This window comes from Oryzias latipes, chromosome 1, assembly GCF_002234675.1.
Source record: "Oryzias latipes chromosome 1, ASM223467v1".
In the NCBI taxonomy this organism is placed as follows: Eukaryota; Metazoa; Chordata; class Actinopteri; order Beloniformes; family Adrianichthyidae; genus Oryzias; species Oryzias latipes.
Genome location: NC_019859.2, coordinates 30,676,406 through 30,694,520, shown reverse-complemented (window position 1 = coordinate 30,694,520; position 18,115 = coordinate 30,676,406). Strand labels below are relative to the sequence as shown.

The window sequence follows — 18,115 nt, the reverse complement described above, 5'->3', positions numbered from 1 at the left end:
GCTCGTATTTTAAAATATCATTTAAATAAGAAGGCCCAAGACCATTAAAACATTTATAAACCATTAAAAGAACTTTAAAATCAATCCTGAAACACACAGAGAGCCAATGCAGCGATTTTAAAACAGGTGAAATGTGTTCCCGCCCTCTGGTCTTCGTTCTGCAATAGTTGTAGATTTGAGATCGACTTTTTCGGTAAACCAGAGAGCGGGGCATTACAATAATCTAAATGACTGAAAATAAAAGCATGCATCAGCACCTCTGGCAAGAGAGGAACTTGCCAGCACAGTTCCAGAACATTGCCAGAGTCTTAAGAACTCTGGCAATGTTCTTAAGATGGTAAAATCCTGTTTCCACAACGTTTCTGATGTGAGGCATAAAACACAGCTCAAAGTCAAAAAGAACGCCCAGGTTTCTCACACATTGAGAAAATTTAAAATTCCTAAGTTTGGGTAAAATCCTCTCTCTCTTGTCTTCAGGACCAATGATTAAAACTTCAGTTTTGTCCTGGTTGAGCTGTAAGAAGTTTTCACAACTTTATATCTAAAATGCAGTTTAAAAGAGTGTCAACAGGTTCAAGGTCACCAGGAGACACGGCAATGTAAAGCTATGTATCATCAGCATAGCTGTGAAAGTCAACGCCGTGCCTCCACCGCCGTGCCTCCTCAAGAGGCAACATATACAAGTTAAAGTTGTTAAAGTTGTGTTCCCTTTTCCTTCTGTCTTCACTGTTTTCACACACTAGAGCTGACTTTCTACATGGCTTCCGCCCCTCGCGAGCAAAATTCAATTGGTCTAAATATTCTAATATGTTTGGATTGCAAACTACACTAAAAATGGTAAATGGCATATATTTAAATAGCACTGTACTACATATTTTGGGAATGTAGGAAAATTTCTAGATTCTGGACGCATATTTAATCTGTGATCAATGAGATCTTCAAATTAAAAATCAAGAAGGATCCAGGTGTCTTCCTGCTGGGCCTTCCCTTCGAGAAAATGACAGATTCCTAGGACACATTATAAGCTAAGAGAAACTTTCTCTTGATCGCTCGGAAATGTATCTTTCTAAACTGGATAAAGGAGTCCCCTCCCGCTGTCACTCGTTGGTACAGAGAGGTGCTCAGTACACTCCCCCATGAGAGGTTACATGCAGTTATTGAAGGAAGGGATGAGATCATTTTTAAAACATGGAGTCCATTTTTAAACCATCTACCTGCCGACTTAAAGGGTCTACCTAAAGGGTCTACCTTAAAGGGGTCTACCTTTAAAGGGACAAAACATTCATTGAAAGCAATCTTCCTTAATGCCTTGCTTGTGTACAAACTGGTCAATGGACTGAAAAAAAATTAATTCAGTTTTTTTTTGTTCACCATGGAGGAGGTGCTTTTGTTTCAACAGTTTTTTATCTTTAAAGCAGCCACTTTGTCAAATATTGATATGAATTTATTATTGACATTTTGGACAACTCTACAGATGAACTTAAAGTATTTGATTGGTTGAGTTCCAGATGTGAGGTGAAGATGGCAGCTATACATAAGGGTGTACACAACACCTTTAACAGTAAAAAAAACACACACACAAAAACCACATAAATGATCTGAGATGCCCACATCCACAACAAAGGTCCCAGTAGCCATCAGGCCATGAGTGATGAAATCATTCAGAGTGTGACCCCTGTTGTGGAGGGAACATTGACATGTCGTGTAAAATCCAAGGCTGTTAAAATGTTTAAAAAGTCTTGGACACACAAATCGGATGGATCGTCCACATGTGGGTTCAAATTGGCCGAAATAAATACAATACTAAAATATATATGTGAGAAATTGAAAGCAGCTCTGCAACAGAGTTACGTTTTGGGGGTCTGTTTACTATCAAACACAACACAGTAGGGTTATTAAAAATGATTACCTGATATTCAAAACACGTGCATTTATTAAAAGCTGTCTTTACAGCCAAGACAAGCAGACAGGGTTAAAGCAACCCCCCCTTCCCATTCCTTGTCTGTGAAGTTGGTTAAGTTAAAGTTTTTAGAGTTGATTCTGTTTGCCTCTTTGAAAGACAGAGTTTGTGCGTTTTGTTTTTCTTTTTAAATATATTTTTTAAATTAATGTCAGCAGCTACCTTCATTCACTGCATCCATAGACCAAAGAGGAGATTTATGGATGCAGAGAACGAAGACATGAAGGTAGCAGGTGTAAGAGGAGATGGAGGAAGGCTATCTGCTGTGGTGACCCTCAAAGGGAAAAGAAGATTATTTCTTATTTATTAACTTTCTGTTGTCTGTTTTTTGTCTATTACAGGTGGATGAGTTTAAACGCCTTAGACTGTAAAATAAAAAGCATCCCTGACAGTATTATTTTGCAGCCAGCTAGGGACTTTTCTGCTTTCTATCTTTTTTTTAGCTGTGTCTCTCACTGATGTGCCTTTTAAACGTTTATTCTTCAAATCAGGTAAAAACTTTAGTTCACAGAAACGGGTCAACTGCGCCCTCTAGCGGCCATCAGCGCTTCAGTACCGGGACAGCGGCAGGTTCATGCCGGCCGGGAGCTAGTAAACAAAGACCGTCCGGGTCGTTAAGTCCGAGCTTCCCGCGTTATCATAATTTCTCCCCCGGTTGCAGTTCTTGAAGAACCCTCCCTCCTCTCAGAAGGAGCTGCTCCGCTCTTCCACCCGTGAGGCGGCTCCGCGCTTTGTTCCGCCATGGCGATCGCCACCGTGGCCACAGAGTACGTGTTCTCCGACTTTCTGCTGAAGGATGCCGCCGAACCCAAATACAAGGGGGTGCGGCTGGAGCTGGCACTGGACAAGATCGTGTCGTTTCTGGCGGTGGGGCTGCCGTTGTTTCTCATCTCGCTGGCTTTCGCGCAGGAGGTTTCCGTGGGTGAGTTTTCTTTCTCTCAACACGTTTGCTTTTGTTGGGCGTGAGACTGACTGAGGAGGTGCGGGCTGTCCGGATGGAGAGCCCCGCCGCTACAGCCGAATCCACCACCGCCGTAAAGTCACGGGCGGGGTTGAGGGAGTGCAAAGGTGTGGCCTTGGTCACACCCGTGCCGGTGCTGAGCCTGTGGCGCGCGCGCTGCAGCAGCTGATGTTATTATTGGAGAGGCACGTGGTTCTAAAAACACTCCAGTTTGGGTGTTTGCCAAGTGTGAAGGATGGTGTCGGGTTTAAACTTACTTTTTGAGGTAAGACAAATCTCATTTAGACATGCAGAAAGCCTGGCCTCACATTACTTCACCTGGGCACAGGTGTTTGGAGAGGTGCATCTAGAGAAAGGAGCGAAAAAACTGTTTTTTTCAATAGTTTATGGTTTTGGAATGCACAAATATGAACGTTTGAAGTATTGTTTGAGCTCATTTTAAATGTATGTTTAAAAAGATTAAACAGACAAATTGATTTTCTATCCACCACAAGTTGGAAAGAACTTCAGATGCCCTTAGTAGTGTCTTTAAAGGATCATTACTACATCAACAAACCAACCTACTCTCACAGAGAGAAAGAAGCCACTAGAAACCCAAAACACATTCAGTTGTGTTTGGTAAATCAAACATTTAAACTTTTATTTTCCTCTAACTATTTTAGATGCAGTCTTACCTTGTTTCTTTGTTTTGCCTGGTGATCCCAGGTGATGTCAGGTCAACACGCAGAGCTAACTTTATGAGGCATGAGGTCACATGACTCTGACATGCTTCGAACAACAGTTGGAAACAGCGTTACCAGGACTTACGGTTTGTAAGCCCAAAGCAGTCAAGCAGAGGAGCTTGGGCATGACGTCCCTAAAATCCATGCTAAATTTGGCGCTTGTACCACAAAGTGCACGATTAGTTAAGTATTCAGTTCCACTAAAACATATTCAGTGCCAAGAATGCAGGGAGGGCATTCGATCATTCAAACAGCGAAATGTTGAAAATCTTGCTGTAAATTCTCCTTTCCAGGGACCCAGATCAGCTGCTTTGCTCCCACTAACTTCTCCTGGAGACAGGCGGCATATGTGGACTCCTTCTGTTGGGCAGCGGTACAGCAACAATCGAACAGCTCGCCCCTGTGGCTGCACAAGGTACAACCCTGAAGAGAAAAATGAGCTGCTGTGGAAGCTTGCAGACAAATGGGCAATATTCAGACTTATTGCAGATGAACAAGGAAACCCTTAATATATCCAGACATCTTTAGGCCAAGACTGTTTCAAGCTGTGATCTGACAGTGTTTCTGTGTGTCGGATGACTTCTGTACTGTTTCCTGTTCTGCTCCAACCTCCTCAGTTCTTTCCATACGTCCTGCTCCTGCTGGCCATCCTCATGTACATTCCTGCCTTACTGTGGCGCTTCACAGCTGCTCCACATCTGTCCTCTGACCTTAGCTTCATCATGGAGGAGCTGGACCGCTTTTATAACCGTGCCATCAGACTAGCCAGGAATCTGGCATCTTTGGATGGCAAGGCTGCAAGTGAGGACTCGCAGAGGTAAACTGGAGACTTTTTTTCTTCTATGGTATTAGCTCATTTGAGCTCTTTGCTGTTTCTCCTGGCTTTCATCTGTTTAGTGAAAAATAACTAGTTTCTCTGGTTGCACTGAATTCCAGTTTGACTTTCTCCCTCTTTGCTGCCTCCTCGTGGCTCTGCAAAAGTGTGTGCTTCTGCTCAGAGCTAAGTGTTGCTAGTGTTAGGGCTGTAACAATTGATTCTAAGAACAATTTCATTCATGTCCTAGTTTGTTGTTGCCGATCCAATTCATAGTCAAACCTGTTTAATTTTGAATGACCGGATTCACTGACCGAAAATCAATCCAGGACAGCTTCAGTCAAAAATTCAACCATGTGACTCAGAGATAAATACCTGAGTACTGAACAGTGCAAGTGAAGTTTTCCAGATTCCTTGTATTTCTTGTTCTAACTAGAGCATTCTACCACGCTGAATGGTCACATCTTTGAAAAACCGTGTTTTCAAACATTGGACTGTAATGAAGGCCGCGCCTCAATCCAATTGTTTTTTTTCCCAGTATTGATATAACAGATTCATTTTATTTTTAAATAATTTTTTAATGGAATAGATCGATTCGATTGCCTCAGACAGATCTGATTGTATTATGGGAATAGAAATAGATACATCAGTTAGTCGATCAATCGTCACACCCCTAGTTACTGTTCACGTTTTGCATGCATGTTCCCTCCTGACCCTCAGTGCTCTGGATTTGGCTGAAGGCTGCTTTAAATACCCTCTGGTGGAGCAGTACCTGAAGACCAAACGCTTCTCTCGCAGCCTAGTGGTTAAGTACCTGGCTTGCCGGGGCCTGACTCTTCTCATTCTCCTGTTGGCGTGCATCTTCCTGGCCTACTACATCCTGCTGGCTTCTCTCACTGATGAGTTTCCTTGTGACCTGCGGACAGGAGTGCTGCAGAACGACAGCATGGTGCCATCTGCTGTGCAGTGCAAGCTAGTAGCGGTGGGTGTGTTTCGGCTGCTGAGCTACATAAACCTGGCGGTGTACGTGCTTCTGGCTCCATTGGTGGTGTACGCTGCCCTGGGACCTGCACGACAGAGCTCCAGCTTCCTTCAGCCTTATGAGATGCTGCCTGGATTCGGGGCTTTAGGTGTGATCACGCCGGTCTACAACGACCTCAGCATTTATCTGCTGTTCCTGCAGGAGAACCTGAGTGAGCTGAAGTCCTTCAAGTGTTTGAAAGTGAGTCTCCAGACAAACATGGTGACTCAAGTATGATACTGCCTCTGTGATCATTTCTGGCTGACAAATGTAATTCCCAGGTATTGGAGTTGCTGCAGCAAGCTGGTGATGAAGGCTTCGACGCCATGTGCCTGCTGCAAACTCTGGGTCAGGTGAAGACCGACGTGTTAGACAATAAGAAGACAAGTTTACGCAAAGAAACAGATAAAGATGTGGAATAACTGAACTCAAGTATGGACCAGCTTTAGGTTTCCTACTGAAGGCTTTGCGGTTTTCAATAATTGGTGCTTTAGTTAAAGAGACCTTCTGTTTTTACTCAGATCATGAAATCTAAACTCTGAACATTTGGAAAAAAAATAAGCTGGTTAATGCACTGCAAGAAACGAGAAATTGTTTGAAATTAAAAAAAAAAAATGACATCATTCTTTTCTAACAGCTGATGTGTGTAGACTATTGTCGCTGAACTTTTATCTCATCTGTTGTTGAGTTAGGCTGAGCATTTGATGTACTCTTTTCTTGATCATTTACTTAAAACAATAGATCTTCCTCCTCTGCATCAAATGTGGTTCTCCCTCTTATCAGGAGAAGTTGGTACAAAGCCAATAGTAATGAAAAGTCATAGCCAGAAAGATCTTTGTTCTTGGAGTCTACATGAAGAATACAGTTCTTTCTGCTTGTATTGGATGAGTCTGTACCTACTCTGTGATGGAAAAGGAGGAGAACTTTTGCACGTATTTGTATCTGATATGCTGGATGGATGTGATCAATTCTGTCTTAATTTGGGTACACTTTTTACAGTGTAGTTTGACCTTTTTAAAGTTTGCATTTGAAAACTCAGCTGATATATGTGGTCTAAAGAGACTGGCTGTAAAGTGCACACTTTGTATCTTAACTCTTTTTTACTGGGTTTAAGTTCTTATGTTTCTGTATATTTTTATGGTTCGCACTACAAAAGCATTTTGGACTTATTTTTAGGTTTAGATATCCTTAAGAAGGAAAGCATCTCAAATCAAGTAGTTTCTATCTAAAGTAAGCTTCGAACAAACAAGCACTTCAAACTAGTAGCATTAATGGTAAAAGTAGATGTTAAAAAAACTTGTATCTTAATGTATGAATTTGTGTGTTTTAGTTGTGTTACTGTGGCTTTTTCTGATTTTCTTTACATACATTTTGCCTGAACTTTACTTAATTCCTGCTCTTTGAAACCATGAAAATGAGTTGCACGCAAACAACTTAAATTAAAATGCAAGGGTTATGTAAGGAAAGTCGCACATCCTTTATTTTTTTGTGATGAAAGTGAAAGAAAAAGTCCAGCAGACGGGTCTCTCATGTTTTCTGCTCAGCATTATTAGTCAGTGACACCATGAGCCTGCCTGCATTCACTGGTGAAGTTATTGTCTTTGACAGACATGAAAAGCAAGTATGAAGACATTTAAAACTTTGCAGGAGCGAAGGCTTCAGTCAGTACCGGTAACTTGTACACGTGGCATTTCTCAAAGTCCCACTCCAATCAGCTTTTTGATTTATTGTAAAAGTGTTCCTTGTGGTCTTTTAATTACGATCATGCCGTTATAGGCGAAATTTGAAAAAAAACCTGTTGTTTTTTGCCTAATTAGGCTAATTAGCCTCAGAGTTATGGAAGGGACCCTTGGCACGGTGTGAGCCTGCCCCAACTTCCCATCATACCTTTGTTTACACTCTCTCCTGCTGCCTTACAGCTCCTCACACCCCCCACAAAACATTAGCGGTGCAACAAAAATGGTGTGCAATTTTGAAGTTATCCAGTCATTTATTCAGCCGTACAGTTTTGAGCCAGATGCCAGCTCAGACAAGGAAAACGAAGGGATGTCTGTCTGCAAGTGGATGCATCGGAATGGAGTGAGGCAGGGAGTTTGTGGCCTGCAAATTCTAGTTTCTACATTAACAGATACAAGCTTTTACCAACTGCATTTTTGTCTGCTCCAGATACACAACGATTTGTATAAAGAAATACTCAGAAATTCAATTTTAAGTTCAATTTTCTTTGTCTTCCATTGTGAGAAAAATGTCACAAGAACATGTTAAAAACACCAAAAAACTATTTTGATTGGCGTGGGTCTAATAAAAACAAAAAAAACACGTTATTTTTTTACTCTCCCTTACGTTTTCACAGAAGATACTAAAATGCAAACTATATTTTGCTATTCTACAAAATAAAATACAGATTAAAAACCATTCCGGCATTAAAAGTCCTCCACACAGCTTCAACCGCTGAAGATCATTCCAACAATTTGATTGGCCAAATTTTGTAAAACGTCATCCATGCTGTCCAATCTTCGCCAAAAAGTGAAGGTTCCTTTGTCTCTGATTGGCTAATCGTATCCTCGTGACAGCAGGAGATTAGTTTGTCGAGAGACTTTACGTTGATTCGTGACGTGCGGCTGTACATTGTGGTCGTATAGTCGTGTCGGAGTTTAATTAATATTTTTTGTCAACTGAATTCTTGAAATTCTGCTCCGTTGGGCTCCGCTGAAGGCGTTTCCTGTTCTGTTAGCTTTGTGTTTATTATTAGCATCCGCTAGCTTCCGCTGAGCTCGTGCGTATTCCTCATTGGTTGGTACTTCACTAACCGTCGGACGAGTTTATTCACCAAAACAACAACAGAAAACACGCGGATAACATGTTCGGACGTTCCTCTGACTCTTTTCGGCCTAACTTAATTCAGCAGACCTGCAACCACCAGCGGCTGTGAGGTTTGACCTGCCAGTCAGTGGGAACCACCTCGACGCCGGAGAGGCGCAGAATATTAACAGTTAAAATCAAACGGATGGTTCTTCATTGAGGAAGTGGTTGAAATTTGGTAGCAGCAAACATGGTGGAGCCAGCGGCGCATTCTTTTACGTCCGTGGAGGAGGAGATGGTGTTCTGGAAAGAGCAGGCGCAGAGGCACCAGCAGAGGTAACCAGTGAAACACCTGACGAGGCGCTAATGCAACTTTCTTTCATGACTAATAATAACATCACGGCGGGGGTGTTTACCCCGTTTTGTCCCAAGGGCCGATGAGGCTCAGGAGGAGCTGCAGGAGTTCCAGCAGATGAGCCGGGACTACGAAGCAGAGCTGGAGACGGAGCTCAAGCAGTGCGAGGGCAGAAACAAGGAGCTGCTGCTGGAGAACAACCGACTTCACATGGAGCTGGAAGCTATCAAGGTGCAGTAGTATGTGGATGATGTTGGTATGTTGGTTCCCTGTGAGCTGCTGCTGCCTGCTTACAAGCAGGGCAGTAGGGTTGGAAATGGCCTGATCTGAAGGAAGCTTCTGGTTATGGTTCCAGAAGATCCTTAACGCAAAGATTGAGAGTTTAACAGAGCCACACTCAATCTCCAGCTATTTTTGTTCAGCAAACTCTTTGCAGAGATGTTTTTTTTTTTTTTACCTTGCTTAACTTCAACATAAGTCTCATCTAAAATCTAAACAGAAGACTGATTTTGATGGTAACCCTATGAAGCTTTTGGTGGATCTGATTCTTTGCAGGAGAAATGTGAAGCCAGGCTTTCTGATGCTTTGAGGCACATCACAGCCCTGGAGGAGGACCTGACCCAGACCCGAGCCGTGAAAGATCACCTCCAAAAGTATATCCGGGAGCTGGAGCAGGCCAACGACGACCTAGAGAGGACTAAGAGGTCAGTCCTCGCAATATGAATTTGACGGTTTATTCTCCAAGTACCCTTTTGTTCACTTTTGTAGTTTCATGTGTTGTAAGGGTTTACATAGTAACTTTTTGAACATTATTTTCTTTAATTCTTCTGTATTTTTTTTAGCTTTAAAAGAGGTGACAAGAGGTCATGACAGCAAGTAGTTGTAAATTCTGCAGCAAAGAGGTGCAACTCATTTTTTTGTTGTCTTTTAGAAAACAGACTTACTCCTTTTGAAGGAAAAGGAATTTAAGGGAAAACTGCAGATGTGTTGTAAATCAGAATTCTGCTCTTGGGGTTAAAGGTCAGAGAAGTTGAGGATGGTGCATATACACTTGAGGATGAAGTATGAGCGCCCTTTTAAATGGATAACTTGAAGTGATTTGGAAGACAGCAAATCAGGACTTCAAAGGGGCGGCGTCCCTTTAAAACAAATATTTCATTTCCTGAAGTGTTTGTTTACTCTGCTCTACTGTATTTATAAAGATTGCAAATCAACAATTTTGGACATCAAAAATTCTTATTTGTCTTTTCTGGAACATATCTCAGATAACAGGGCATTCAGGTACTCATTACAGCCTTATTACTTATGTAGCTTAACTCTGCCACTGGGTTTTGAGGTGCAGTCTTGTGTGATCTAACTGTAAGGTCAGTCAGTAAGAATGTCCTGTTACAGGTTCAGCCGAGAGCTCCATACCGGATTTTGAGATCTGCAAATGCTGCTTAAGCACCAACCGTCTCTTTTAAGAGCCAGCTTTGCTGTTCATTCAGACCAAATCACTGCTCTTCACGTTGCAGAGCAACCATCATGTCCCTGGAGGACTTCGAGCAGCGCATGAACCAGGTCATTGAGAGAAACGCCTTTCTAGAAAGTGAGCTGGACGAGAAGGAGAACCTGCTGGAGTCCGTCCAGAGGCTTAAGGATGAAGCCAGAGGTATTCTCCCATTTGCAAAATTGACATCTATCAGAACTTTCTCAATGTTTCATTCAGCAGAACCCTTGGTTATTATGGTTCTGGTTATGTTATGTGGGATCAGAAGTTTAAAGTCTAATGTGTGGTGTTTTTTTTAAATATTTTTATTTTTATTTTATTTTATTCAGAATTACCCGCCGTTCCCAAAAAGGCGAAAATCCCATAGACTTCTATAGAGAAATGAACAGCTGTTACTCAGTCATTCTATTGGTCAGAATAACCATTCTTGTTCCAACACCTTTATTCGACACCTTCTTGCTAAGTGCCTGTCATTTTTTTATTTTTATTTATTTTAATCGGCGTAAAATATGTTCAGACTGAGTTTTCAATGGGGGGGCGTCAGTGGCTCAGATGGTTGAGCAGGTGGACCAATGATCGAAGGATCGGTGGCTCGACTCCCGCTCCCCCCAGCCAACTGCTGTTGTGTCCTTGGGCAAGACACTTCCCCCTCCCTGCCTCCAGGGTGGCTCCCCAGCTGTGTGAATGTCCCAGTGACGGTCAGAGGGGCCGTCACTCTGCCAGGGCAGCTGTGGCTGCATCAGTAGTCCACCATCACCAAGTGTGAATGAGGAGTGAATGAATAATGGACACACTGTAAGAACTTTGAGCGTCTGGAAAAGTGCAGAGACATCCAATCCATTATTTATTATTATTATAATTATTATTCAAAAAGAAAATCACAAGCTGCTTTTGGTGTTGCAGACCTTCGGCATGAACTGGCTGTAAGACAGAGGGAGAGACGACCGTCCAGCAGTCTGGGGAGAGACGCAGACCGCCCAGATCTGTCCCAGATTAACCCCTCTGCCCCCGTCACTCCCAACAAACCCATCAGCTCGTACATCACCCCCCCTGCCTCCAGCATCCGGCGAGGTACCGGTATTCCCAACAGTGTCAGATTTATGTTCATGTAGGAAACCTACTTTAATCTGTATTTTTTATTCTTAGGTGATGGTCTAACAGGGACCCCCCTCACCACATCAGCCAGAATATCTGCTCTTAACATTGTTGGAGAGCTGCTGAGAAAAGTTGGAGTAAGAGATTCGATCCCCCTGGTGGAACAGCTGCTCTGTCTTTGCTTTACTGATAAAACCATGTTTCCTTCCTGTCAGAATTTGGAGTCAAAGCTGGCGTCCTGTCGAGACTTTGTGTGCGACCCGCCCACGAGCAGAGCGGCGCTTCCAGATGGTCGCGTGAGTCCTGCAGGTGTAGAGGGCGGTCCTGATCTTCACAGTAGCAGCTTGAGTCCTCCTCCTCAGTACGACAGGTGAGGAGGAGGAGCACCCCTGTGCGGTTTTGTGCCCGTTCAAGAGGGAGGTGTCCTTACCTGGGAATCTTTTCTTTTTCAGTTTGGTAAAGCGGTTAGAGTTCGGACCAGCTCCACCCAGAGGCATCTCCCAGGGACCCCATTCTCCACAGGGAGGTGTCAAGATCCTTTTATGAGAAGGCATCAGAAGGGAACCCCCCCCCAAATCCTCCAACTAAAACTAAAGGACTTTGAGCCGAGGGTTCTTTCATTCTTGCCTTATAATACCTGGTCATTAAACAGAAAAGCTTCCTGATTTTTGCACCAAACTCTTCAGGGCCTTGATTAGCAGAACCAACACCGTAGTATATTACAGGACACAGTACAAGGAGGGTAGAAAGTGCAGCTCTTCGCTGTCCCCCCCCACTTATCCTGTTTTATTTCTGATGGATGAAGAATTGGGGGGGCATCTGAGCTAACTTAGTAAATCATCGACTAGGATGATAGACCAGCTGGGGTAGAAACGGGAACCAGAAGCTGACACACCGACTTCACACCTGAAGGGGCTTTAAGGGAACCTGATAGAATTTTCAATGACCAACTTTACACTGAAATATGAAAAAAAAGCACAGTCTTTGTATCTCTGGGTTTAAGAAAGAGCTACCACTGCACTTATTAATCCGCTGTGGTTAGTGGAACGGCGGTGGAAATCGTGTTCTCACTAATAAGCTGTGAAAACAGGAGTTACAAGCTGTGGTTGAGATTTAGCCTGGAACAAGGTTGAAGGTTTCATTCCAATACAAAGCTTTTCACATGAGGGAGCGCGTAGAGCTGCATAAAAAAATCAAAACATTGAGTCAACTTGAACTTAAATACAAAATGCAATATAATTTATTTGAACTCAAACACATTTTGAATTCATTTGACTAAAAGTTAAAGTTGCACATTCAGACTTTCAAAACCAAACTATACCGGTTTAAGATTGGAAATCCAACTGATTCATACTCAATGTGCTATGGTGAATCACCAAAGCACGAAAGCTTGAATAGAGATAAAGCAGTTTGGCGGTGAAGCTTTCGTCTGCTGCTGCACAGACCGGATTAATGCGACTTTTGTATGAATAATAATGTGAACCTTGTTCAGATTCTAGCAGATAGAACTTTAGATGGGTATTTGCAGTTCTCAATGTACAGGATTCATTTTCCAAAAGGCTAAGGAAATCCTATGTTGAAGAGGAGATGGTGAGCAATAATATATAGAATTTAAAGCACAACTCGTAGCATTCATTAATATAGGTCCCTATATTAAGAACACTGTTTTCTTGCTCGGGCATATCATGGTCAAAGGTTCCTGCTGACCGCTTATCGTTTCTGCCATCTCAGACTATGCTTTCAATATCCCTTGTGCTATCCTAGGCACTTAAACATTGGGGAGTTGGGTCATCTAGACCCACTAGACAGTGAACTGAACCTTTTTTCTTCAGTGATTTGTGATCTTCACTGGTGTCCATGGATTACATGAAATCTTTCCACCTTTGTCATGGTAGGGAGAACTCATCAATGGTCATCTTGACCCCATCGGGTCGCACAAGGGATACTAGCAAAAAGGAGGAGCGGCTGCTGCTAACAGGACGCAAATACTGGACCAGTCAGTGAATGTCTGTATACTTACGTCTATGATCTCGCTGGTGCACAGCTTTGTTACTGAACTAAACTGTTGTGACACGGTTAACAAAAATAATTAAACAGAGACAAATCTTTAATGTTTTATTCCTTGTGCATGTGGTTCAACAATAGATGGAAAGGGTGTCATGTAAACATTCATGGGTTAAATGCAACATTAAATAAGACTGAGCTGGATGACCTTTTAGGACGCCACAGGACACCTGAACAAAGTCTGACTCGTGGCTTCATGGTTGGATCGAGCTTCCATGATCTCAGATCTCATGGTTGTTAAAAAAAAAAGCACAGAAAAGGTGCAAATCATGTGAAACGGTGACTATAAAAGGATCTTGAGGTGCTGAAAAGTAGTAGGGATAGAGAGTCAGCAGTGACTGGAAGCAGATGACATGGAGCGGTGACCCACATCGGATCTGCTGCCACTTCAGTGCTGCTGGGGAACATCAACAGCAGTAACAGGCAGCGGGACGACAGTCGCTGACAGTAGTTAAACATCTGCAGTCTACCTGTGTCTCTCAGAGGTTGAAGCTTGAAGTTCTCAGAGAGCACTTTGTGAAAGAATCGGTCAGCTGGTGAGGTACAAAACAGTGCGGGTTAAAAACCAAAGGAAGATCTCACATCAGAGTTTTCTAAAGGGCTCCTGCAGTGGATATGAAGCCCTGATTGTTTTGTGACAAGAACATGTGCTCCAGAACAACATAAGTAACTACTGAAAACCAGAGGAAATGCATAACTTGAAGTGATTTGGAAGACAGCAAAGCAGGACGTCAACGTTACTTTTTGAAGTGGGAGTAATTTGGATCTTTGGCTTGTTTTTAGCACTTATTCCAAGGACTTTGTTCCGTTGTAGTCATTTTGGGAGTCTGCTTCCTCCTCAGAGGCATCCTCCACCACCCTTCGACCTCCACCCACACGCCGTGGCGTGCTACCGAAGGAAGGCTCGTTTCCACGCCTGCAACACCACAGAGACGCAAACACGGTCATGGTGAGAGGGAGGCCTGGCACACCAGAGGGCGTGATTAGAAACTAGTCAAGAGGTGCACGCCGGTTACAGCTCAAGCAGGTGGTGTCTCTGGAACTCATTTCACTCTGCGCAGAAAAATGAGTTTGGTTTATGGTTGCTTAAACCAAGCACTGAGAGAAACATGGCCATCTCTGAGAGGGAATCGATGAGTCACGGTTGGATGATGAGCCATATTTCTCTTAGTTATGCTCAATGAAAGAAACAAGAGCATGAAGAGTGAACAGAGAACGAGACAGGGACCGGAGTGGAACCAGCTTTCAGCTCGGGAGTATCAAAACACTTCTTTGGAAAATCAAAGCCACACTTCAGAAGTCACGATTCTTTAGCTTTTCGCTGTCAAAAACAGAAATCCCAAAAAAGCAGAATCAGTTTAATTTAAAGCTTCAAGCGGCGTTCGATTGCCCACAGGCGCTACCTGCCCTTGCCCTCTGCGCCTTTTAATACCAACATGTTTTTTCCAAGTAGCTTACCACAGATGCTGGGGGTGTTGGGAGTCGATACATCAAAATCTCTGGGGTTGTGTCCGAATTCCTTCACTACTCACTATATAATGCGTTTGCCATTTTGTAGTGCTGTCTGAATCTACAATTTCAAAATCGAGTGCCATAGAAATTTCCCAGAAGTCTCTGCAAAAGACCAGTGTGCATGGATGCACTAGATTTGCGAATATAGACCACAATGCATTGCGTTTGAACAATTCTTGCAAAGTAAACATATTTAAACATCTTCAGAACACTGTGGATTCATAAATGGCAAGACGTCAAATCAATGAGATTTTTATTTTGTGAAATCGATGATGTCATATTCGCCGTTTAAAAAAACAAAAAAGTAGTGACCATGGTGTCCGGATTGCTTTTAGAATTTAGAGCACTAGATAGTCCCGCACTATATAGTTTTTTAGTAGTAAGGGGTTAGGGTGGGAATTCGTACACAGCCTAGGAGTTTAAACTTGTAGTTGGTACTACAGGCCCCCCCCCCCCCAACTTTAAGATGGCAGCCTCTTCCCGAGGTCAAAGGTCAATGATACTTCTATGGCGATTATAGACTTAACCTCATAGCATGTGTGTGTGAAATCCCAGACGCAAGTGTTTTGGTTTCGTTAGCGGATTCTGAAAGAGAGATTTTGGTCCCATGATTTTTTGACAGTTTATCCCGCTGTGATGTCATCTTGTTCTATTTTATAATAGAGGATGTGGCGGGGGTCAAATTTGTGCTCAAACATGCATAAGAATGAATAATAAAGATAACGTAATATGAATGAATTCATATACATTTTCTTGGTGCTGCACACGGTATTTTTTTCTGTCGTAAAAACAATTTGGTCCTTGCAGTGAGTGACTGCTGCAGGCCATATTAATGCTGAATCATCATGAGGTCACTCCACTTTTAACCACCAGCTCTGTGAGCTAAAAATGAGAGCCACAGAATCAAGACAGCAGTCAGCTGTTTGCTGCAAGCATGACCTGCATTTCTACCAGCAGACAAAAACCCTTCTTTTGAAAAAAGTTTTGGGTGTTTATCTTCAAAATACATGTGCAAATGACAGAAGGACATCTGACACAGCAAGACTGAAAGCAACACAACAATATTTATGTGAGAAAAATACGCCTTTTCCTTTTTTCTTCCCTGTTTTCTTAAGCAACCTTTACGCTTCTGCTAAAAAAATAATGAACCAAGTTGTCAGTTTTCACGTTTGGTAGTATTCGTGGCTTTCACACTCCTCCATTCCTTCTCTACCGTCGCTACAATGACTGGGTAACGTGAAAGCTGAGCTCCTGTTCCTGTGACAGAGAACTCCTTCCTGCCCACTGGGAGCGGTCACTGGTGACTTCGCTTTAGTACACCAGCCCAAAAGCTGACGACCCACCAGGGATTCTCCCAAGTTCCAGATGAGCCACTCCGGTGCGGGAATGTAAACGAATGAGCAGTGGGAATGGTTAGGCTCAAATGTACCTGCTGTGTTACTCCTTAGGCTCAGGGTTGCCTCTGTAATAAGAGATGGACAGGATGTTGTGGCTCGTTTTCTTTGTAATTGTTTTAAGATCTCACTCAATGATTACAGAGGTTAAAAAAGACAGTTATGGATATTTTTTTTTTTAATTTGTGATTTATGCTTGAATAGTTGCTTAAACCTGCCAGAGAACAGATGGAAATAAAGGTGATCCCTCACTACCTTTTGGCAGAAACAGTTGACACATTTGAAAATGTGACACATAGAGCACAAACGTAGGTGGCGGAAGACTCCCCCCCCCTTGTCCCACCTGAGCTTGCTCTTCAGTGAGGTGACCTCGCGGCTCATGGCGTCATTGGCTTCGGTGGCCTCATCCAGCTCCCGCTGCAGCTTCCGGCGAGCAGCGGTGGCACGCTGCGACTCCTCCTCCGACTCCTCGAGCTGCCGCTTGAGCTGCTTCATGCGGGAAGTAGCCTTCTCCGCCTGTCATTTTAACAGAGGGAACATCCATACTTGGCCTGATCCTCATTCTCACATAAACATGGCAGCTTAGATGCATGAAGAGGGTTGGACCTGGTCCTTGTACTGCTCTGCCTGCTTTCTCTCGTCCTCCACCTGCATCATCAGATCTTTGAGTTTCTTGTCCTTTTGGCGCAAACTCTTTCCGGTGGCCTGCTTGTCCCTGAGGAGGTGGACAAGAGCTTAAGGTAACTAAGTCAGGGACTCTTCCAGAAGCATGTGATCTTCCAGTCAGACATCCTCACCTGTTCTCCTGCTCCAGCTGCTCCTCCAGCTGTGCCACTTTGGCTTCCAAGGCAGTAATGGAGGACTTGAACTTGGACTTGACCTGGTTCTCCATCTCCAGCAGCTTGGCCTTTAGCTCCTTGTTCTGCCTCTCCATCTGCTGCCGTGCGCTCTCGTTCTTCTGAGCGGTGCTGCGCTCCGTCTGCAGCTCGTTGCTCAGCTGGTCCACCTGGAGGAGATGCAAACGCTCCAATAGTTGAGCTTATGTTGCTCTGCTATATCACGACCGCTTCTCCACTTTTGTCACCTGCTGTGCGCTCTTCCTCAGCCTGTCATTAAGGATCTCCATGTTGCTCTGCTCTTCTTCCAGCTCTTCCTCCAGCTGGGCGATCTTTGCCTCAAGACGCCGCTTCTCATCAGCCAAGGCTGACCTGAGGATGGCAAGGAGACATGTGTTTGTTGTCCCAGTTAATTTCAAAGTTAAATCCGTAGCATTGATGTCCCACTCACTTTCCCGAGGCGTTGCTTGCCAGCTCATCGGACAGTTCGTCTCTCTCAGCTTCTGCCTGCTTCTTGGCCCGTTCAGCTGCAGCCAGTTCCTAGAAACAGAATGCTAAATCGTCACCTCATCAGAAGCCTCCGTCTATGGAGAAGCTTTAAAGATCTGGAGCGTTACCTCCTGTAACTGGATGAGCTCCGCTTCCAGACTCTTGGCTTTCTTCTCGCTCTCCTTCGCAGTGCCCAGCACCTCCTCCCGAGCAGCACGAGCATCCTCAAGCTCCCTCTGGTAGTCCTTCATCTGGGCCTAAAGACAGGAGGAGGAACACACAGAGAAACAGCAGTCAGACCCAAAGATTCATCCCTAATATATGGACAGAAGCTACTGCACTAAAAAAATAATAAAAAAATACAACCGTGAAAGCTATGAAATTGTGAGTTAGAAGAAGGGTGGTGCATCACTTACGAAGCATTAAATCAATTAAAATATGATCTGCCAGGTCACAACTTGGTTAAGTATGAATTTATCTTTCAAGATTCTATTTTGAACCCATTTTATTTGGTTGGAATAAAACAGTTTTACATAACAGTGACATAGAATGATCAAAGATAGAAGGTTTATTAAAACTTTAAAAGGAAAAACAGATTCAT

The 18,115-nt window shown here is 43.4% G+C and overlaps 3 protein-coding genes across 5 annotated transcripts in view; 2 read left to right on the top strand and 1 right to left on the bottom strand.

Annotated features, from left to right (window-relative positions):
• Positions 1-1,508: 1,508 nt before the first annotated feature.
• On the top strand, positions 1,509-6,944 carry LOC101165456 (pannexin-1). Its single transcript, XM_004066203.4, has 5 exons — positions 1,509-2,882; positions 3,937-4,058; positions 4,261-4,460; positions 5,178-5,679; positions 5,760-6,944. Exons 1-5 carry the CDS (start codon positions 2,702-2,704, stop codon positions 5,898-5,900), a joined length of 1,146 nt encoding a protein of 381 aa, XP_004066251.1. The 5' UTR covers positions 1,509-2,701; the 3' UTR covers positions 5,901-6,944.
• A 1,085-nt stretch (positions 6,945-8,029) lies between these two features.
• nde1 (nudE neurodevelopment protein 1) lies at positions 8,030-11,884 on the top strand. The gene is made up of 8 exons (XM_004066202.4): positions 8,030-8,616; positions 8,713-8,866; positions 9,191-9,339; positions 10,150-10,286; positions 11,028-11,195; positions 11,271-11,356; positions 11,435-11,589; positions 11,672-11,884. The coding sequence occupies exons 1-8, from the start codon at positions 8,531-8,533 to the stop codon at positions 11,763-11,765; spliced, it is 1,029 nt and encodes a 342-aa protein (XP_004066250.1). The 5' UTR covers positions 8,030-8,530; the 3' UTR covers positions 11,766-11,884.
• Positions 11,885-13,321: 1,437 nt separating this feature from the next.
• Positions 13,322-18,115, bottom strand: part of myh11 (myosin heavy chain 11) — a 32,469-nt gene continuing 27,675 nt past the window's right edge. For 2 of the 3 annotated variants that reach the window (XM_023960251.1, XM_011479780.3), the window contains 7 exons: positions 17,643-17,771; positions 17,477-17,565; positions 17,274-17,397; positions 16,987-17,195; positions 16,796-16,904; positions 16,533-16,705; positions 13,322-14,199 (listed from right to left, as the gene is read on the bottom strand). In XM_023960251.1, coding sequence (XP_023816019.1) covers positions 14,070-14,199; positions 16,533-16,705; positions 16,796-16,904; positions 16,987-17,195; positions 17,274-17,397; positions 17,477-17,565; positions 17,643-17,771 — 963 coding nt within the window. In that variant the 3' untranslated portion in view covers positions 13,322-14,069. Of the gene's footprint in view, positions 14,200-16,224; positions 16,258-16,532; positions 16,706-16,795; positions 16,905-16,986; positions 17,196-17,273; positions 17,398-17,476; positions 17,566-17,642; positions 17,772-18,115 lie in introns of all 3 variants that reach the window. The other variant, XM_011479784.3, reaches the window with a different exon arrangement.

Bases quoted from the DNA above. Each gene is read 5' to 3' on its own strand.
- LOC101165456 (XM_004066203.4), top strand. From the start codon at position 2,702: ATGGCGATCGCCACCGTGGCCACAGAGTACGTGTTCTCCGACTTTCTG. The intron at 4,059-4,260 runs GTACAACCCTGA...CAACCTCCTCAG, and splicing joins CGCCCCTGTGGCTGCACAAG to TTCTTTCCATACGTCCTGCT. The intron at 4,461-5,177 runs GTAAACTGGAGA...CCTGACCCTCAG, and splicing joins GCAAGTGAGGACTCGCAGAG to TGCTCTGGATTTGGCTGAAG.
- nde1 (XM_004066202.4), top strand. From the start codon at position 8,531: ATGGTGGAGCCAGCGGCGCATTCTTTTACGTCCGTGGAGGAGGAGATG. The intron at 8,867-9,190 runs GTGCAGTAGTAT...GATTCTTTGCAG, and splicing joins TGGAGCTGGAAGCTATCAAG to GAGAAATGTGAAGCCAGGCT. The intron at 9,340-10,149 runs GTCAGTCCTCGC...TTCACGTTGCAG, and splicing joins GACCTAGAGAGGACTAAGAG to AGCAACCATCATGTCCCTGG.